General features: G+C 44.5%; 1 protein-coding gene and 1 non-coding gene across 7 annotated transcripts in view; both read right to left on the bottom strand.

Moving 5' to 3' along the window:
* The window catches only part of RHEB (Ras homolog, mTORC1 binding), a 46587-nt gene that overhangs the window by 6878 nt on the left and 18115 nt on the right, over nucleotides 1-21594 (bottom strand). For 3 of the 6 annotated variants that reach the window (XM_036356186.1, XM_036356183.1, XM_036356185.1), the window contains 3 exons: nucleotides 16047-16118; nucleotides 9604-9671; nucleotides 381-463 (listed from right to left, as the gene is read on the bottom strand). In XM_036356186.1, the coding sequence (XP_036212079.1) occupies nucleotides 381-463; nucleotides 9604-9671; nucleotides 16047-16118 (223 nt within the window). Of the gene's footprint in view, nucleotides 1-380; nucleotides 464-8289; nucleotides 9129-9603; nucleotides 9672-16046; nucleotides 16119-16201; nucleotides 16298-21594 lie in introns of those variants that run through there. The other 3 variants (XM_036356184.1, XM_036356188.1, XM_036356187.1) reach the window with 3 other exon arrangements.
* Nucleotides 964-1099, bottom strand: LOC118679472. Its single transcript, XR_004975256.1, has one exon. It is a non-coding gene; the product is annotated as a small nucleolar RNA SNORA42/SNORA80 family (small nucleolar RNA).

Genomic DNA, 21594 nt, shown 5'->3' with positions numbered 1-21594 from the left:
AGGTCTGACATTTAATGGGAAAAGTCTAACACTGAGCTGACAAACCACAAAATCTCTGAATAAACATTTGTAGAACATTCCTTAGCTAGAGGGCCCCAGCAGTCAGCCCATGTTCCACATTTACATGATGAAAACACAGAAAAAGTAATCACTTTATGCATTCCCTATTTCAATCAGCAGATAAGCTCAGACTGTGTTCAATCACTATTTATCTAGAACATCTATCAGGATATTGTTTTTCCTTTAACAACCTGTTTGTCCCACAAAACATTTAGCTTAGTAATTAAGTCTAATTGTTACTACACCAATTCCAGCATAAGGATTAATGCTATCTCTGCATAGCAAATAAACTCAAGCAAGGAAGAGGCGTTGAGTCTTACCTTTTGATCGATGTCACAGAATACACGAGAATATAACCATTAATATCTATGGAGTACGTCTGGGGAAAGATGGAATATTCATCCTGTGGAAGAAAAAGGATTACACTTGGCATAACAAGCAATCTTCACCCAAAGTTCTTCACATATTTCCTGGTCAAAGAAATCAAAGTATACAAAATATGGATTACAATATTATTCTAGAAACATAGTCCACACACTCAAGATTTATTTAAGACTGGTCTGGGGGTGATCATGTGCTTTAAGCCAATATTAAAAATTGACTCCTGTAAATCTTGGGAGAAGAGGATATAAGGAATGAAAAGATGACTGGTTTGTGTTCTCTTTTATGGATGAAAAGTCCAGAATCTTTTAGACCTCACAGAAAATTCACAAGTGCTACTGGTTTATTCCACACATCTGTACTTTCCTACATAAAATAGTTGTATTATCACGTGCCCTGTTTTCTGTGTGTGTCACAATGGCCTGAGCACTGATCACTGGATTTCTGAAACAGGCTCCATGTTTATGAAGTTTCTCCTCCTGGAGCGTTCAGTGCCCTCAGCTGGGGAGCGCTCTATTTCTACACTGTACAGCCCCCTTCAGTGCTCACAGCCCAAGGGTAAGGAGGCTGGGCAATGGTTTGAGGCTGCAACTTCCTCTGGCATGGGTCCACTATGAGAGGCCCACAGACAAGGGCCCCCCATAAATCATGACCATGCATCACTGGCTGGGTGACCACAAGCACTCGAGAGAGAGGGGAGGAGAAGAGAACGGAGAAACTATAGAGTGAGTACCCAGACATCTGAGGATGGAATGAGTTATTTACTGAACAGCTTTAGGAATTAAAAACAAAGGTACAGCCCTAACCGGTTTGGCCCAGTGGATAGAGCGTCAGCCTGCGGACTCAAGGGTCCCAGGTTTGATTCTAGTCAAGGGCATGTACTTTGGTTGCAGGCACATCCCCAGTGAGGAGTGTGCAGGAGGCGGCTGATCGATGTTTCTCTTTCATTGATGTTTCTAACTCTCTATTCCTCTCCCTTCCTCTCTGTAAAAAAATCAATAAAATATATTTTAAAAACAACAACAAAAAAACACAAAGGTACACATTGTGCAACAGGGTACTGGCACCCAGTTTTATATGGCTTTATGAAACTGCTTTAGATCTGGAATTATCAAAGCACAGAGAGGCTAATGTCAATGCAGCCTTCATCAGTGCACACCCCTGCCTGGTACAAATATGTTGCTCTCAGTTGAAACAGAACTGTCCACATACCACACACACCAAACACTATTATAGAAAAATCAGGGCAAGCAACTGTCTGTTAACTTTGCAATTCCATAGTATGGTTACAACTAGTGTCCATGACAACCCCGAATTTCTGCCCTATGGTAAAGTGTCTTTTAAAAACAAAAGGAAAAATTTAGTTGTCCTATCAACTCTCTGACATCAAAAATAGTGGTCATTAATCAGAAAATAGCATTTCTACATCACAGAGCTTACTATCTATGCAAAATAAAACCTTTATTTTCCTTATTAGTACAACTTTTATTAAGGTGAATTTATTTTAGTGTTCATTTTTTAAAAATATGTTTTTATTGATTTTAGAGAGAGAGGAAGGAAGAGAGAGAAAAACATTGACCAGCTGCCTCCTATAACACCCTGTACTGGGGCTTGAGCCCACAACCTGGGCATGTGCCTTGACTGGGAATTAAACCAGTGATCTTTTAGTTCATGGGACAATGCTCAACCAACCAAGTTGCTCCGGCCGGTCTTAGGGTTGATTTTTGAAAACAAATTGTTAATGGAATGACAGATCTTTCTACCCAGATTAAAAACAAAATTCCAAATGATTTTAGTCACCAGCTCAGCTGCAGTGGCTCCAAAGTTCAAATTATGTTTCCTCTGAAGGGAAGATGTGAAAAAAAAAAAAAAAGAGTAATCCTATTTAAGTTGGCGCAAGAAACAACTAGTTAGAAAGTATAATGGAGGAACAGATCTTCTGCTGTAGCAGTAACCAAAAGGACAAAATTCCTAGGAACAAACTGAAGGAAACAAAAATATATGCTTCATTTAAAGAAAATCTTAAAATACTCCTGAGATAAAGGACTTAAATAAATGGAACAGCGAGCATGGCTGTCTTTAGCAAGAATATGCAGAATTGTAAGGATATCCACTGATTAACCCTAAATTAATATATAAAAGTAACATGATGCTGGACAAAAAGCATACGTTTGTTGTTAATCCTCACCTGAGAATATTTTTTCCCACTGATTTTTAGAGAGAGTGGAAGGGAAAGGGGAGAAGAGAGAGAGAGGTAGAAACATTGATGTGGGAGAGACACATCAATAGGTTGCCTCCCACCCATGCTCCAACCAGGGCCAGGGATTGAACCTGCAGCCCAGGTAAGTGTCGTGACTAGGAATGGAACCTGAGACCCTCTGGTGCTTGGGCCCACACTCTAACCCGGGCCAGGGCAAAAAGCATACTTCCTGACAAAGAAAACCAACTGTGGAGGCAGGTGGGTGGGAACCACAGAGCGGCAGTAATTAAAGTAGAGCAGTACTGGCTCATGAATGGAGCTGACTGAGAATTCTACAAGAACCAACAGATATGGGAATTAGGTATATGATAATGTTGGCATTCAAATCAGGAAGGATACAAAGTAACACATAGGGAACAAATGTGGAGCCATCTGGGGGAAATGGCTAAACTGGATGTCTACCTCACACCTTAGCAAACACGTATTCCGGAGGAATGAGACTTAAAGATGAAAATTGAAGCTGCGCATGGTAGACCGGAGAATTTTTTTTCTTTCATTCTTTCTTTCTTTCTTTTTTTTTAATTGCTTAAAGTATTACAAAGAGTATTACATATGTCTCCCCCCCCCGCCCCCCCCCCGCCCTTGACAATCCCTGGCCTCCCCTACCCCCCAGTGTCTTATGTCCATTGGTTATGCTTATATGCATGCATACAAGTCCTTCAGTTGATCTCTTACCCACCCCCCTCCTGCCCTCCCACCCTCCCTGGCCTTCCTGCTGTAGTTTGACAGTCTGTTCGAGGCAGCTCTGCCTCTGTATCTATTTTTGTTCATAAGTTTATAATGTAGACCGGAGAATTTAAATGGAAAACAAAACCTTGCCGCTCAGCTCATGTACCAAATGCTAATTTTCTTCAAATCAATGAGACCAACCAGCTAATAGAAAAAGGGGAAAGTACATGAATAGACATGATAGCTCACAGAAAAGATGGATGTCCTCAAATAGGGAATATAGGATCAAACTCCTTCATAAACACTAATTAAAATGACAGATACTAATTTTCACCTAGCAGATGGATAGATATAAAAAATTTGGTAACACACTGTGTTGGTGATTCACTGCTGGTGAGAATATAAACCATGGCCCTATGGCCCAGCAATCCCACACCCAGGCATGTTCTTACACACAAACCATCTGTCTAAAATGACAGTGTACAATGGAGGCACTAATGGCGGGAGAGACTGGAAACATTTGGTTAAATGATGATATAGCTCAAATAACAGGACATTATGCAGCCATGGGGAAAACAAAAAGAGGCCGCATGCACTGATATGGGGTAATCTCCAAGATGGAGACATAGATCTGTGTTACTTTGTGGGGTACAAACAAACAAACAAACAAACAAAAACCTTAAAACTATACTTGAATGTTGGTGATAAAATATCTTGGAAGCAAATACTAGAAACTGATAATGGGAGTTGCTGCTGGGGTGAAGCTAAGGTAGCTAGAGAGGGAAAGACTTAAGGTTTACTATTTGCCTTTTTGTGTTGCTTTCTTTCTGTAACAGGTGCATTTATTACTATTTAAAAAAATAAACTTAATTCTTTTTTTGAAGGGGAATTTGACAGTATAAAACTGACTGTCATTGATTCACTTGTCATTGACTCTACTGAAATTAGACCAAAACAAAGTATTTCATGCAAACTAAAAATAATCAATTTGTATTTAACTATGTTCACCATCATCCCTTGCTGCAATGACACCAGGTGTAACACAAACTACCATAGAGCACTTGCTGTCAGGTATTGCTATACAGCCATTTATTACGTGTAATTAATTTTCCTCCTAAAAAGTGCAAGCTAGTGAACAAACTGACGAGGTTACTTTTAAAGAATTTGCCCCCCACTCATCTTTCCCTCCTACTAGCAGTCTTAAGCCCAGAATAAGCCCACGTGAACCCAATTTAAAAAGAGCCCGGGGTGCAGTGATGTTATCCCAGCCAGTTTTACAGAACCAGGGTGGACCGCAGAAGGTAATGCCTGTGTCACACCATCATGAGTGGTAAATACTAGCATAGCCTTTTATTTCCTGGTCTCCTAGCCATGAATATAGCCTTTAAGAACTGTTAGCTGCTGTGAGAACAAATTATTCCAAATAGCTAAATTTGGATATATTTTTTGCGAAAATTCTCTAAATATTCTTATCTGGCAGTAACAGAACCCAAAACAGCAAAGACAAGCAGAGCTGGAAATGGACCTCGCTCTGGTCTCTCCCTCACTCCTACACTCACTCCCTGAGATGGGATCCTTTTGGGGTCATTCTTTGTAAAACTCTATCATTAGAACAATTACAGGAGTGTGATGGCCAAGTGGACGTTTCTGCTTTAGAGCAAAACAAGAACCTCAGAGGAACACACCTCCCACAGTGGCCAGGAGGGTCAATATAAAGAAACTAGAGGCCCGGCGCAAAAAAATTTGTGCACTGGGTGTGTGTGTGTGTGTGTGTGTGTGTGTGTGTGTGTCCCCTCAGCCCAGCCTGTGCCCTCTCGCAGTCTGCCACCCCTTGGAGGATGTCCACCTGCTGGCTTAGGCCCGCTCCCCGGGGAGGGGGCCTAAGCTGGCAGTCAGACATCCCTCTCACAGCCCGGGAGCCCTCGGGGGATGACCACTTGCCACTGAGTCACCCGGGCCAGGGCAAAAAGCATACTTCCTGACAAAGAAAACCAACTGTGGAGGCACATGAGTGGGAACCACAGAGCGGCAGTAATTAAAGTAGTGCAGTACTGGCTCATGAATGGAGCTGACTGAGAATTCTACAAGAACCAACAGATATGGGAATTAGGTATATGATAATGTTGGCATTCAAATCAGGAAGGATACAAAGTAACACATAGGGAACAAATGTGGAGCCATCTGGGGGAAATGGCTAAACTAAATGTCTAGCTGCAGTCGGACATCCTTTGCGCTGCTGAGGAGGCAGGAGAGGCTCCTGCCACCACCGCTGTGCTGGCAGCTGGCAGCCTGGCTTGTGGCTATGCAGAGCTCCCCCTGTAGGAGCACACTTACCACTAGGGGGCAGCTCCTGCATTGAGTGTCTTCCCCCGTGGTGGTCAGTGTGTGTCATAGTGACCAGTAATTCCCAGTCGTTTTGCTGTTAGGGTCAATTTGCATATTACCCTTTTATTATATAGGATAGAGGCCTGGTGCACGGGTGGGGGCCGGCTGGTTTGCATTGAAGGGTGTCCCCGATCAGGGTGAGCATCCCGCTGGGGTGCCTGGCCAGCCTGGGTGAGGGGCTGATGGCCGTTTTCAGGCTGGCCAAGCCCTCCAGCGACCCAAGCTCCCAGCCTCTCCTTTTCTTCTTTTTTTCCCTGGGATTTATCTATCTTCTATAATTGAAACTTTGTAGCCTTGAGCAGGGTGGAGGGCAGGCCACAGCAGGCGGGAAGCTTGGATTCCTCCATCGCCGGGGGCAACCCAAGCCTCCTGCTTGCTCCAGCTCCATGGCCGCCACCGCCATTAGTTGGGTTAATTTGCATACTAGCTCCTGATTGGCTGGTGGGCGAGGCTTGAGCATAGCAGAGGGATGGTTAATTTGCATATTTCTCTATTATTATATAGGACTAGAGGCCCGGTGCACAAAAATTTGTGCACTCGGGGGCGGGGGGGGGGGTCCCCCTCAGCCCGGCCTGTGCCCTCTCGCAGTCTGGGACCCCTCAGGGGATGACCACTTGCTGGCTTAGGCCTGCTCCCCAGGGGATTGTGCCTAACATGGCAATCAGACATCCCTCTGGAAGCCCGGCAGCCCTCGGGGGATGTCCATTTGCCAGTGGAGAGCAGACCTAAGCTGCAGTCAGACATCCTTAGCGCTGCTGAGGAGGCGGGAGAGGCTCCCACCACCACCGCTGTGCTGGCAGCCATTAGCCTGGCTTGTGGCTGAGTAGAGCTCCCCCTGTGGGAGTGCACTGACCACCAGAGGGCAGCTCCTGCATTGAGCATCTGCCCTCTGGTGGTCAGTGTGTGTCATAGTGACCAGTCATTCCCAGTCTTTCTGCTGTTAGGGTCAGTTTGCATATTACCCTTTTACTATATAGGATAGAGGCCTAGTGCACAGGTGGGGGCCGGCTGGTTTGCCCTGAAGGGTGTCCTGGATCAGGGTGGGGGTCCCGCTTGGGTGCCTGGCCAGCCTTGGTGAGGGGCTGATGGCTGTTTGCAGCTGGTCGCACCCCCTTCAGAGTGGGGGTCCCCACAGGGGTGCCTGGCCAGTCTGGGTGAGGGGCTGAGGGCCGTTTTCAGGCTGGCAGGCGACTGAAGCTCCCAACCTCTCCTTTTTTTCTTTTATTCTGGGATTTATTTACCTTCTATGGCTGTCACTGGAGCTGAGAGCCGGCTTTAGCTCTGAGGTCGGCTCCAGCTTGAGGCCTCGGCTGCTGAAAGCAGGAATTTAGGGTTTGTTTGGCTTCTATAATTGCAACATTGTTGCTGTCCTGCTCGCTCCAGCTCTGATGGCTGAAAGCAGGTATCTGGGGTTTGTTTAGCTTCTATAATTGCAACATTGTTTCTTAGAGGGCAGCTCAGAGCCCGGCAAGGCAGGCGGGGAACCTTGGCTTCCTCCAGCACTGGAGCAAGCAAGCTTCCTGTTTACTTCAGCTGCCTGGCTGCCGGCCGCCATCTTGGTTGGCAGTTAATTTGCATATCACCCTGATTAGCCAATGGGAAGCGTGTCGGAGGTATGGTTAATTACCATGTTTGTCTATTATTAGATAGGATGATCTCTCCATGCAAATGTTCTCAAGGACAGCTCTTCTCCAAGTAGGAGACACCTGCGTTTCTCTACCCCAGTTGTAAATGTCAATTGAGCTGCAACGTGAGGCCGTTGTTCTAGCCTGAGAAGCATCACAGATCCACAAATAAGGACCAAATCCTCTTCAACCCCACAACGATGCTGTGAAGGCATGCACCACAATTACTGCCATCTCACAGATGAAAAATCCGAGGCACAGAAAAGTTCACTGACTTTCTCAATGTCATTGGTTAGTAAGAACAGCAAGGACTGGAACCCAGGCACTGCAACTGCAGAGCCCACACTCCAAACAACCATGAAGTGCTGGTTCTCCTGGCCGACCACGAGGGCTATTTCCACAGTAACGCTACAGGGATGTGACTGATCAATTTACATCCTCAGCCCCAGTTCCCATGAGCTTAGGTGAAAATCCAAAACAGGGATATAAAGACAGCCCTGGCCAGATGGTTCAGTGGGTTAGAGTGTCGCCCTTTGCAACGAAAGATTGAGGGTTCTATCCCTGGTCAGGGCGGGTACAGGAGGCAACCAGTGAATGGTTCTTTCTCACATCTCTACGACGCCGTCCCTCCCACCCCCCCTAAAAAAGAAAATCAGCCGAAACCGGTTTGGCTCAGTGGATAGAGCGTCGGCCTGCGGACTGAGGGGTCCCAGGTTCGATTCCGGTCAAGGGCATGTACCTGGGCTGCGAGCACATCCCCAGTGGGAGATGTGCAGGAGGCGGCTGATCGATGTTTCTCTCCCATCGATGTTTCTAACTCTCTATCTCTCTCCCTTCCTCTCTGTAAAAAATCAATAAAATATATTTAAAAAAAAAAAAAAAAAAAAAAAGAAAATCAACAAAAACATATCCTTGGGTCAGGATTAAAAAAAAAAAAAAAAGGTATAAAGGCAAACTGAAATCCTGATAATGTCCACTCCACTATAAACAACATGGCTATTATTTCTTTGCCCAGAACTCTGGTATACCTGCTGTCCCAGCATAATTACACCTGTGCCCTTCACTCTTAAAAGTGTCTCATTTTAGGCAATAAATTATAGTCACTTTATAAGAGATACAAACCCTAGAAACCCACAGCAGGTCCCGAGTCTTCTCTATACTAGTTTACAGGTCAGGCTGCGTCCCCTGTGCCATTATTCCCTTCTGGCGACTTCTCTTGTTCCCCATTCCAGCAGCTCCCAGACCCCATTCTGCCCCTGGACGGGACACTGTACAATAAGCCAAGGATGGCTCTGCTCTAAGAAAACCGCGAGGTCTGACGACATTTTCTTGCCTCACTCGGGGCTACGCTTTCCTTCTATCTATGTTCACATCAAAGCATAAAGCAGAGGCAGTTTATTCCAAACAAGACAGGACGACCCCAACTCCCCCAGGTAAAAGCCCCCACCTAACACAGCCGGTACTTGATTGCACCACACACACCTCCTGCCAGCTGTCCTTCGTCATTTGTAAGATGCAAGGTGAGGAGTTAGAATCCAACATCGCGGCTCCTCCTACTCCCCACCCACCAGTGAAATGTAATAAAGCCAGCCTAACAGAATGGGTTCTATACAAGCTGGACTGGGTGCCATGGCAATAGGGAAATGAAGCCGACAAAAAGGGGCTTCTTTGTTCCCTTCAAGTTCTCTTAATTTCTTCCACCCTTTGCTTCCAGTCAGTTCCCCTGGTGATCCAGTCCCCACATTAACCTGTGAAAAGATCGTGTTTTTATTAAAGTTACTTAACCTTTGGCAATTACCTATTGTCCAGCAAATCAAACCAACACTCCTTAATCTAGTAATCAAATAATCAATCTATAAGCCAGCTGGGTTGCCCTACCTCTCATGCCTTTCCCCTGGAAAAGACTTACTTTTGTTCTCAATGTAGGGGAACACACATCACAAAGGGAGAAAAAACACTAATGTGAGTCTGACATAAAATTTAGAAAATAAAAAACTCCTCTCCTGTAGTAAGCATTAACCTTCACAATGTTATGAATATATTTAAGACAATTCTAAAGTACAAACCCAAGTTAATTATTTGAAAAACAGCCCCAAGTGACTTAAAACACAGTAGATGGCCTGAAGTCCCAGGGTCTTCCTGGCCTTGCTGCTGTGTGTAGTCAGTGCCTGGGCCAGGACTGCCACAAGTGCCGTAGGAGAGAAAGAGACGAGAGATACTTACTTGCCCAGCTGTGTCTACAAGTTGAAGATGATATTCTTGTCCATTTACTGTGATCAATTTTGTGAAAGCTATAGGAGGAAAGGGGAATTAAATATTAGTTAGCTAAACATTAAATTTAGATCACTTAAAGCTTGAACAATGACAACCAAGTAAGCAGAGTCCCTAATAATCTCCTAAAAAGGTTCCATAAAACAAAAAGGACACATCTCTGAGTCTATAGACCACGGGTCCTCAAACTTTTTAAACAGGGGGCCAGTTCACTGTCCCTCAGACCGTTGGAGGGCTGGACTATAGTTAAAAAAAACCAAAACTATGAACAAATTCCTATGCACACTGCACATATCTTATTTTGAAGTAAAAAAACAAAACGGGAACAAATACAATATTTGTATTTGCATGTGGTCCGCAGGCCATAGTTTGAGGACCCCTGGTATAGATTCTTCTCTACTTCCATTATGTAGCTTAAAAACATTGCTGGCTGACTGAAATCAAGACTGGGCAAACCTTGGACTTTTTCAAAGAAATTGAAATCAGGCAATAATTCATATCCTGTAAAAGAAATTTGAATGCTCTGTGGACAGTCCTTTCTCTTGTGAAAAAGTGAAATCCTATCTAATCAAGAGGGAATATGCTAATTGACTCTCACACTGTGGCAAAATGGCACCCATAGCCAATAAGGAGGGAATATGCTACTTGACTGCCATGCCCCCAAAGATGGCGGCGCCCACAGCTGCAAGATGGCTGGCAGGGGAGGGCAGTTGTGGGAGATCAGGCCAGCAGGGGAGGGCAGTTGAGGGGGGACCCGGCCTGCAGAGGAGGGCAGTTGGGGGCGACCGAGCTGGCAGGGGAGCAGTTAGGCATTGATCAGGCTGGCAGGGGAGTGGTTAGGGGGTGATCAGGCTGGCAGCAGAAGCAGTTAGGGGCAATCAGGCAGGCAGGCAGGCGAGCGGTTAGGAGCCAGCAGTCCCGGATTGTGAGAGGGATCCCAGATTGGAGAGGGTGCAGGCTGGGCTGAGGGACCCCCCCCACCCCCCACCCAAGTGCATGAATTTCGTGCACTGGGCCTCTAGTATGTCAAGAATAAACCAAAAGCACAAACCTTTTCACTAATTTATAGGAAGTCTGGTGTCAGAGCACATAGAGCTAATATTAATTGAAAGGCTACGAACTCCCAGAATGTAAAACAGCCCCAATCTTACTGACAGATTAACACAGCATTGGAACAGATGTTCTATGTGAAGCCATCATTCCCACTTAGCTTAGGATCCAAACAATTGGTCACAACTTCTTTTCCCTAACAAGGGGGGAGAAATCAGACTCAAATAACTTCCAGAAAAGTCAATTCAGAATTTCAAGGAGACAGACTTCAAGCAAATATAGACAAGAGGAAAGACTATTAATAATAACTATTACAAAGAACCACCTGGAACCCTGACAACCAAATGGAAAAGGTGCTGCACCCCATCCCAGCCTTCTTGGCTCATGAAGAGCCTACATCTCCTAGCTGCCCGCTGGACTTGATCAGAGCTGCCAGTAGACTCTACCCCATGCCAAAAGGGAAAGACAGATGCTGACAGTTACGAGAGAAACTGTAAGTGACAGAGGGAGAACCATACCAGCATCAGACTCTCCGAGTGCCAGCAGGGCACAGACCGCACTACTCGAGCAACTGCACACTTGAGAGCATTCTTGTGCCCTTTCTGGAAATTATCACTTAAAGAAAGAATTCTAAGAAAAGGTTCTACTATATTTTTTTTTTCACACTGCAACCTCTCTGAACTTGGGGTGCACAGTGCATCGACTGTGCGTTCCATCACTGTGGGCCTGGGGGCAGCCATGAGGCACCTGGGTGAAAACCTGCCTTCCACACCTCACCTAAGATCAACATATTTCAGACTTGATGAAAATTCTAGAAGAAACACCGGTGAGCAATAAAATAGCAACCTTTAGTTAGAACTAAGTAATTGTGGTTATAAAGTATAATTATTATGAAAAGATTATCTACAAAGAACACCATTCACTCACTCAAGAACTATTTCTTGAGTGCCTATTATTTTTGCCACTAGGTGATGGGAGTTACTGGGTCCCTGACCTCAGTGAGCTGACACCATGAAGGAAGGAGGACGGGGACAGACCTGCTGTCAGGTATCTGCTCTGGGAGCAGCACCAGGAGGTACAATGGCAAGGAGAGGCTCAGTGAGAAAAGAAAGTCAGTGCAGCCCAGCTGGAGCAGCTGTTGGCTGAGCATTCTGTGCACAGAAAGGTTGCTGGTTCGATCCCTGGTTGGAATTAAGGCAACCAATCGATGTTTCTCTTACATCAATGCTTCTGGCTCTCTCTTTTTCCCATTCTCTCTCTAAGCATGTCTTCGGGTGAGGACAAAAAAAGAGAAAAGTCAGTGCAGCTGAGACTGAGAATGGTGGGCAGACACTTAGGTAGAGGAGGGGCAGGCGGCCATAGAGGACTTGGTCAGAACTTCAGATTTTTATTTGGAAGTGATGGGAAACCAAGGGTTTTTGAGCAGGGGAGTAACTGGATCTGATTCATATTTTTAAAGGATCACTCTGGTTAGGCTGTGAATAGAAAAATGGACAAGGGACATGGGTGGGAGCCCATAATAGAGTGACCAGGGGGGCAGAGATGGAGGTGTGAGACATGGGGAATTCTGGATATACTTCAAAGGTAGAACCAAGAGGATTTTCCGGTTGTCTGTGGTAGGGTGTGAAGAACAGGCAGGCAGGAAGACTCCAGTTTCTGGCCTGAGCAACTGGAGGCACGAGTTGCCATGAACCGACACAGAAAAGCCTTTGGGAGGGGCCCTGGGGCAGCAGAGGAGGGGACTGAGGGGCAGGGTTAGGTATGGTCAGTCTGAGAAGCCCATTAAATACCCAAGGGGACTGAGGGCAGCTCAGTAAAAGGCCCGGAGTTGAGGGGAGAGGCTGGGGCTGGGTACAGTGAGACGGGCAAATTCTCGGTGAGACGGGCAAATTCTCGAGGGGAAGACCCCTGGAGAGCAAGGGCAGAGAGAGCCTGAGCCCGACATGCACACCCAGGGGCTCCCTGAGCTGCCAGGTCAGAAACACGGGAAGATTCGGCCACAGACACTGGAAAGTACTGGCTAGGGAGGTAGGAGTAAAAAGGCAGGAGATGGAACTGAACATAAGACAGAAAAGAAATAAAACATTAACAAACGTTTAGCATATCCTTGCACATAAAAAGGATGTAAACCCTCCCACACAAAGCAGTAAGATGAAACCGAAGATCTTCCATCTGTCCTGGGAGAAGTGCCTCCTGTTGTCACTACAGAAAAAAGGAAGCATCCTGCGATCCGACTGCCAGTCCACAGACTGGGAGCAAACTCTTCTACCGCCTTGTGAAGAGAGAAGCTGGCTTTCCCCTGACACCACTTTCCTTGAACCCTTTCTCCCTTTTTCAATCTCCAGAGAAATTAATCTAATTTCTAGCTTAAAACCCTGAAACTTCTCTAAGCAGGCTAATAGCTACTTACCAGTAAAATCTAATAAACAAGGCTCAGCCTGAAGACTTTTTAAATCTGGTGTTCACAAAGTAAGATCTGCGTTACTAACGTGTATGGTGAACTCTTCACCCACACCCCACTGGGCAGTCTGCCCACCACACAAGGCTTGATAAATTCCTGATTCCTACTTTCCAATTTGCTGAGCTTTATTAATTCATCAGCAGTCCTGCCTGGGGATAGCAGAGCTGTGATTTGGTGCTATTCCTCTTCAAATTATAAACTATTACTCCATGTCCTAATGTCAATCTAGTTTGAGTTGTTAGATTAGCACAAAGGCACATAAGAAAGCACATTTGCACAGGCACGATCATCGGTGTAAATATTTCCCCAAACACAAAAAATATGTGGTTTTATCGATGTTTTCTCCTATGTTTTAAAAGTCCCAGACTTTTTGCTTTTGCAGTGACACTGCATATAAATGTGTCAATGCTGAATGTTTGTTACAAACACCCTGTTCTATATTAGAGTTAAGTGTAAAATAATTACTGGATCATTTCCAGATTCATTGTGTTTTTTAGAACCACAAAACCATCTATTTATGTGGTGAGCAACAAGTTTATGACGACAATCCCATTCCTCTCTAATCCCCTGTTATCCCTGAGCAATGTTTTTCTACTAAATAGTGGGGGAAGGGTCGAGGAAGGGTTTCTGCCCTGTGTTACTGTCAGAAGCATGGAAAATAGAATCAGATGTCTGAATATGCTCCTGAACGTTTTAAAAAAATACATTTTTATTGATTTCAGAGAGGAAAGGGAGAGTGCGATAGAAACATCAATGATGAGAGAGCATCACTAATGGCTGCCTCCTGCACACCCCACAGTGGGGATGGATTCTGTGACCTAGGCATGTACTCTGACCAAAAATCAAACCATGACCTCCTGGTTCATAGGCTGATGCTCAACCACCGAGCCACATCGGCTGGTCGGGCATGCTCATGAACTTTTAATATACTCTGATACTCATTTCTGCTCTTGCCTAAAGACTTTAAATAAATTCACTTCTGACACTGAAAAAAAAGTATTATTAAACACCAAGTATCAGATAGGAAAACATTAAAAACATGACTAAAGATGATGTTGACAGCCTTTGAAGTAGGGTCCTTTCATTCTGTTTCTGAGACAGTATCAAGGTAAGGAAGTTGGACTTTTGTCTGATCCATTACTTACACATAAAGAAAACGCATTTATAGATAACACCTTGACTTTTCTTCCCACTCAATCTTAAATGGCACAAAGATATACAATTATAAAAATCACTTTTATAAGCAGAGCTTACCATGAAAACTATCTTCTATTGTTCTATGAATAAAATTCTTAAACGAGCCTTATCTCTTAAAGGACACTACATTCTAAATTGCTATGTAGAGCAAATATCAAGGCCAAGAGCATGGTTTTCTTGTGTTCCGATGCCAATGGAGAGAGAACCAAACTTGTTCACTCAGCATTCAAATTAATCTGTCCTCACAGGGCACACTATTCCGCGACAGCTAGGGAAATCAACAGGATGCCATCAGGACTCCTCCTTCCAGATAAGGCAGAGGTTACTTTCAAACACGTGACTTCCCAGTTAGTTTAGCAATCAACAGGTTTCCTTCCCTGCTACCAGTGAACGGGACAAAGGACAGCTGGATATTTTAAGCCAGAGGTCAGCAAACTTCCTGGAAAGGGCCAGACAGTAAATATTTTAGGCTCAGTGGGCCACATGGTCTCTGCTGCAACTGTCCACCCACTCTGCTGTTGCAGAGAAGCAGCAGCCACAGACAGTCTGTACATGAATGAGAATGGCTGTGTTCCAATAAAACTTTACTTATGGATGCTGAAATTTGAATTTCTAGTTGTATACTTTCACATGTCACAAACATTCTTCTTCTTTTGACTCTTTTCAAATACTAAAAATGTAAAAACCATTCTTAGCTCATGGGCAACTTGGCCCAAATTTGTCAACTCCCGTTGAGAGCCTCTTTTTAAGTCTCTTTTGCAAGCTTTGGGCGGGTGAAGTCTATGAATCTAGTTGTCAAAGCTGGTGAGCCTGGCTGTTAGGTAGGCTGCCTGTCTAATATGCCAATCAGGTTTTGTTGAACCCCATGTTTAAATCTGTAAGTTCCTGGTGACAAGTCCCAGGTAAGCCCTGCTGTCAACAATCTGAGAAGACTGGTTCCAGGTGAGCTGGGGTTCTAACATGGCCTGAAACCAGACTAGCTTCAACAAGCAACCTCCCCGGACGAAGTGCCTCAGGTTCTCCTCCGTGAGCCCCAGAATTAAGATTTGGCTCAAGGCCCTGGAACCCTTCAGGGAGATTCTGAAACCATGGATTGAAACTGGACCAGGTAAAGGTCGTGGCCGGCTCTAGTCTTTGGTGCTTGTGCTGCACACAACCTGACAGGCCAGCAGGCTCTGTTCTAGCGCTGCGACTGCTCTGTCCAAGCCCAGAACAGCTCGCTCACTTCTCCCAGGCTTCCTTCCCTAAGTGTCCACGACTGGCCGGGCCGGGCAGCTGGGGCCTCCACAACAGTAAAGTACAAAGAACTCGTAGTGTTTGCATCTTCCTTCTCCAGCTTAGAATCCCTAGAGAGGGCTACTGTTAAGAGGAAGGAAAAGGAGGGGGGGGGGGGGGGAAGCACTCTCTCCATCTTCCTAAAGCAGAACCTAGAATATGGGGTTCCGATACAGGACTCTGATTCCTATGGAGATGAATAACAATTTCTAAATGGCAGGATCTGGATGCGGGATAAAAAAAATCACTCGCTGTAAAGTGGGTCAAGTTTTTGGAAGCATTTTTTGGACCCGAGTTGGTGATCTATAAGTCTAACTGAATACTCTTCCATCAAAGCCTCCAAACACACAATGGCTGTTTGTATGCAGAAGGCAGGCTCCTCAGTTTATAAATCCTTGAAAACAATACTTACTGTTCTCTATGGTTGGGTCATAGGAGTCAACAAATTGGCCTTCAACAAACTGAATCGTCAACGAGGATTTCCCTGTAAAAGAAAAAGACAACTCAGAATGTATGGGCATTATCAAGGCAAAAAATTGTAATTCTAGTATTTTACAAAAAACCCACCACTGTAACCGATGAAGAAACTGAAGGTACTGAGATCAGAAAATGTTCCTTTAATTAGCATTTAGGCAATCTTAAAATTCTGTGAAAATATGACAGAAATTTAAGCAAATAAGCTATTATGAATTAAATGCTTTGTGACATTAACAGATATACTGACCAACAAGCACACTGCATATTCTGTTAAAGGTAAACAACTCTTAAATAAGGTGTAAGCTAAGCTGATCTCCTCTGGTATCCTTGAAATCTGGCTATTAATTTTAATATGGCAATGAGTAAAGCATGATTCATTTCTTTGGGTTTTTTCATATATGGCTGTTTAGAGGGTAAGCTGAAAAAATAACGAAAGTTTTTATTTTTAATACTTGGTGAAGGTAGAAACCCTGTGTCTATCATCCAGTGTCAAAGGCCTACCAGTGTCCTGCACACGGACAGTTCAGAAATATTCTGGACTCACCAAAACACTGTGATAACTGAGCCCTATGTTCTCAGGGCTACATGTCATATAGAATTTCTACTGGAGGACATCAGAGCAGGGCTCCCTGGGAAGAAACAGTCCAGACTATTTTATCACCAGGAAGCAGGGAGTGGTTCCTCCCTAATTCCATCCCAAATCCTTCCCTCTCAGGTCCACCCTTAGACATGCTGCAGAATCAACTTCCATCTCAGGACCTGCAGGGAGAGACAGGGAGGGCGGGACTCCTGGAGTTTCCTGTCTGCCTGTCTCCCCGAAACCACAGAGAGGAGTTCACAGGGGGCGTGAGGTTTTCACACCAAAGGCAGTCAGTCCTCTTATACTTAGAAATTTATCAATTGATAAACGGGTTTAAAAGTGGGAGCTCCTGGGAGACAGCCAGAAAATCCCCAAGTTGGCAGGCTTGTTATTTACTCCTCTCAAGCAGCTAAACACAAAGTTCACGGTGTCTCCAGAATTACTGACAACTGAAATCATTCTCCATAAGGCAGCCTACAAGAGCTTTGGAAAATTACACATTACTTCTCTGCTTAAAATCCTAATTGTGATTAGAGTTGGTTCCCCAACTCAGAACCATGACCCACACACAACGGGGGAGAGGGCCTGCTTGCCCACCTCCCTAACCTCAATGGCTACCACTCCGCCATGGGGACCTCCCAGGCTCCAGTCACATTCTTCTGTCCCTGCCAAGTTCCTACTAGCCTTAGCGCCTTTGTTCTAACCAGCCCCACATCTCTGAAGGTCTGACTCACGTTTGTCATTATTCTGGTCCGCACTCAAATGTCCCTTCTTCAGAGAGGCCATTGCTAAAACTACCCCATCTAAGGTGGTGCCACCTCCCTGATGCCACTCTATCAGACCATCCTGTTTTCTTTCTTTTAGTGCTTGAAGTTATCTGCAAGTACTTTCATTAATTAGTCTTTGCACACCCTGCAGACACGCCAAAGGGCACTCTCATACATTCAGATGCGACAAAAGATCTCAACTTTATAAATGTGACTAGGAAACAGTTCAATAGAAATGAAGAAATAACTGTCTAGTACTTATTGGTCCCCAAACACGGGCCTGCCTGTGATACCGGATACAGTAGTTGTCCAGGAACTGTATGCATTTCAAAAGAATTGTGCTCAAAAGACCATGTTATATAAGCTAGCTCATAAAGAGGCATTTAGCTCAAGATATAGAACAGCTTTTATGTAATGAAAATAGCAATAGAAAACCCTCTTTTATGTGAGCAAAACTGAAAAATTTTAAAGAATAAGAATATTCTTATTTATATCGAATGCTATTGCTTGAAGCAAAATGTTTAATTAGGAAGAAAGAAGAGAAAAGAACCTTCTTCAGGGCTTCTTAAGAATACTTCCAGACACTGGGGGTTTGTATTTTTTGTTTGTTTTTTTTTGGGGGGGTCTTACACATGGAAAGAAGAGAAGGAAGAAATAAGATTTTTTTTCCCTTACAGATAAGTGGTCAAGAGTTACAAAGCTGAAAAGAAAGGGATTAAAAAGATTTTTATAACTTTTTTTTGGAAGCAGAACTGGACTAAAACCAGTAAAGAAAGGAGTTAAGTGTGATGTATGTGATAAACTCCCCCAACGTGGAGGAAAACCAGTAGGAAACACTGGATTAGACAGCTCTCTGCCCTGGCACCAGGTGAGTCTCAAAAACCTCACCTACAGGGGTGAGGGGAGGGGAGGACAGCCTCAGGAGCTAGCACAGGAAATTTAGGCAGCCACAACCAAATTGAAAAGAAAACCCTAAACACTGAACAAGACAGCATGAGATAAATAGTTACAGCTAACAAGTGGACCACATCTTAAAAATACATTTATTGGTTCATCTCGAAAGAAGAGTTCCTCATTTATATCACAGAGGGCATATTCTGTGCCCTGGTTAACTTCCCATTTAACTTGAAAACATAAGCAATCATTCTGGCAAAAGCACACGATGTAACCCACCCTGAATCAAGTGCAGGATGACAGCGAACTCCCCCTGAGTGACTGGGCACCAGATCGGAAGCCCCAGTCTTCAGGGAGCAGCTGGACTTCTCCGTCAGGCAGGCTGGGAGAAAGTGCTAATTCACCAGCAGAAGTGGGGCTGAAGAACAGCTAAGTCTCCCTTGGGTCTCTCCTCCACTGGACTCTCCCTTATGGGAAGATCATTAATTATTTAAATTAAGAAGGGACAGGAAGGCTACATTTGCTGACATGACAGCTGTTTTCTGCTGTTTCCATTAAAAGCAGAATTATTAGGCAACTGGTGTTGAAATCTTCAAGTCAGCACTAACTGATAATTAATCTTAGTAAATGAATCCCACTGCTCATAATCTTCTCAGTCCTGGTTCTAGTAATTTCTGGCTTTAAGGGACGTCCTCATCCTCTAGAGCAGTAAGTTGGCTCCTTTGGCCAGCGTTTCCACTGCAGTTTGCTTGCAGCTACAAAAGGCCTTGTTGACCTACAGCAAATGATATTATTTACTTGATCACCTTTTATATTTTTCCTCATAATAACCTTCTACATCTACTTGGGCCTTTGTCCTTGTCAAATTCACATCCTGGAAATACCTATTATTTCCTGAAGATGTTTTAGCACCAATCAGGCTCTCAGAGGCTCATAGGTTTGTATAACCTGGGCAGAATCTCAAACTCCTGACCAATTCTTGGAGAAATGCTATATGATAACAACACAGGAGTGAGCTGAAGTAAACTGAAAAGCAGCACATACCTGGATGTGTGTATCAACACAGAGACAAATCTTCCCATTTGGTAACACATTATGCAAGATTTGAAAATAATATATCCCAGTATCCCACATTAACTTTCTAATACTCTTCCTCAGAACTAAAAACCACCTTAACTTTAAAAATCATAAAAACAATTTTTTAAAAAGCCTCACCTGAACTTTTACCAGGTAAAAACTGCACAGTTACATGTATTTCACAATGACAATACGGCACAGTACGTTTTTCCACCCAATATTTTCACTACAGAAGATCTATTTTCAAGGTTGTCAACTAAATCTCATACTTCATGATCATTGCAAAGTAGGTACTGTTTACACAAAACACTTTAATAGTTTTCAGATGAATTCTGAACTAGTTTTCATGCTTATTCTCCTAAAAAACCCCAACTACTTGTACATTACCTTCCTTCCCCTTCAAAGCCACACTCCCTGGAACCGTAGGATATAACAGAGAGGAGAGGGTTTCAATCTAGCAACTAGGCTATCAAGTCACTGGGCAGAAGGGTCCACGAGGCCCACATGGTATATCTGGGACACAACCCATTCCAAGGACTGCTTTCACTTTCACTTCAACTTCTTCACATCACCTTACAGAACTTTGATGTCCACAAGCTGTCTGTCCTAACAGTTTAGCTTCAAAGTTCACTGGTCTTGCCACCAAAAATTGTCTCCATGCCACTTCAGTGACCCACCCCAGGAGCACACCATTGCGTGGTGACCACCTGGTGACTCCACCTCCGATATCTACAGGCACCGATCAGTAAGCAGGGCAGCATTCTGTCAGTGCCCTCACTTTCTGACTCTAATCACAACCATCTCTGGAAGTGATGTTTTCCCACCAGGTCACAAAATTCACATACTATGCTACGATCACTGTTTTCAAAGAAACAGGAACACCAGAGTGGAATGTAAATAAGAAAGGTGTTATGAAACTTTAGATCAGTTATACTCACATTCGTGATTGGGGGGCAAAATAAAATGTATGTCTTACTACAGGCTACAGTGAAAAAGGTTAGAAATAAACTACTCTAAATGATTATACCCTGAATCTCCAATCCCCACCATTTCCTTCCCTATCCGTTGAAGCCCCAAGATCAGTCACTGTCCACTAGCCTTTCATCAGAAACCTCCCATTTCCGTTCCCTGGGCCCTCCAATAAATTGTATGATTTAATCACTTGCTTTGAGCCTATTGGACTCAGCTGCAGGCAAGTCCTACAACTATGTGGGTTGGAGACCTCTCTCAAGCTACGGTGCCTGCCTGCACCCCACCACGTCTGGTCTCCTCAGGAACCCTCTCTGTGCTTCCTTTCCTCCTACAACAGCCAAGTTTCCCAGCAGCGACACAGGGTAACTTACTACAAATTCTTGAGTCCACCCAAACCTACAGGATGGGAATATTAATCCCCTACCCATTCAGCTGCACACTACAGTTGAAGAACCACTGCCCTCTGGCAAAAGTTCAAATTGAACAGATCACCCTACTTCTCCAGCCTCCAGGGCGCTCCCAAATCCTCCAGCTCCTCTCAGCAGCTCAGACCATAAGCACTTAAAGTAACACTTGTTATGGACCAGGTACTAGAATACAGCCATGAATAAGGGGTAATGCCTAACCTCAGAGGTCACCTGCTGTGAACACCTCTACTTCCCAGATCAGTCAATGTGAACAATTACTACAATTGTTGAATGGGTTGTGCTGTGCAGCTCCTCTTCCCACAAAAGCTGCTCTAGCCCCTTGTCCTCGAGATCCCATTTCCTCCTGGTCTCCTCCTAAACCCTCCTCCCTCCTGAAATAGTTACAAACACATTCTTGGTTTCTCCATTGGTTTACCCCATTTCCATGTGCTTTGTTCACAGTGCCTCTGAAATATTTAAATAGCTTTCAAGTCCAAGGTGGTACACCAACTTCCGTTCCCGCTCTGCTCTCTGCACTACAGACAGCTCTTGTTGGGTGCTGCAGCTGTTGGGTGTCCATGCTTGACCATGAACATGAGTGCACTCTACAGAAACGATCTCAGTCACTTAAAGCTCCAGTCTACTAACCCAAGTTAAATACACCCATGGAGACACATTTGACCTGTGTGGCTTGCAGTAATGGGACCATAACACCTGAAAAGTGTGTAGACCCTGGTCTAAAAAGCCTTCAAGGAAAATGTCAGGTAAGTAGAGGATGTGGGACTT

Source organism: Myotis myotis, unplaced genomic scaffold (assembly GCF_014108235.1).
Source record: "Myotis myotis isolate mMyoMyo1 unplaced genomic scaffold, mMyoMyo1.p scaffold_m19_p_25, whole genome shotgun sequence".
NCBI classification, from domain to species: Eukaryota; Metazoa; Chordata; class Mammalia; order Chiroptera; family Vespertilionidae; genus Myotis; species Myotis myotis.
The sequence above is the reverse complement of the archived record's forward strand: the minus strand, read 5'-3'. Positions and strand labels throughout refer to the sequence as shown.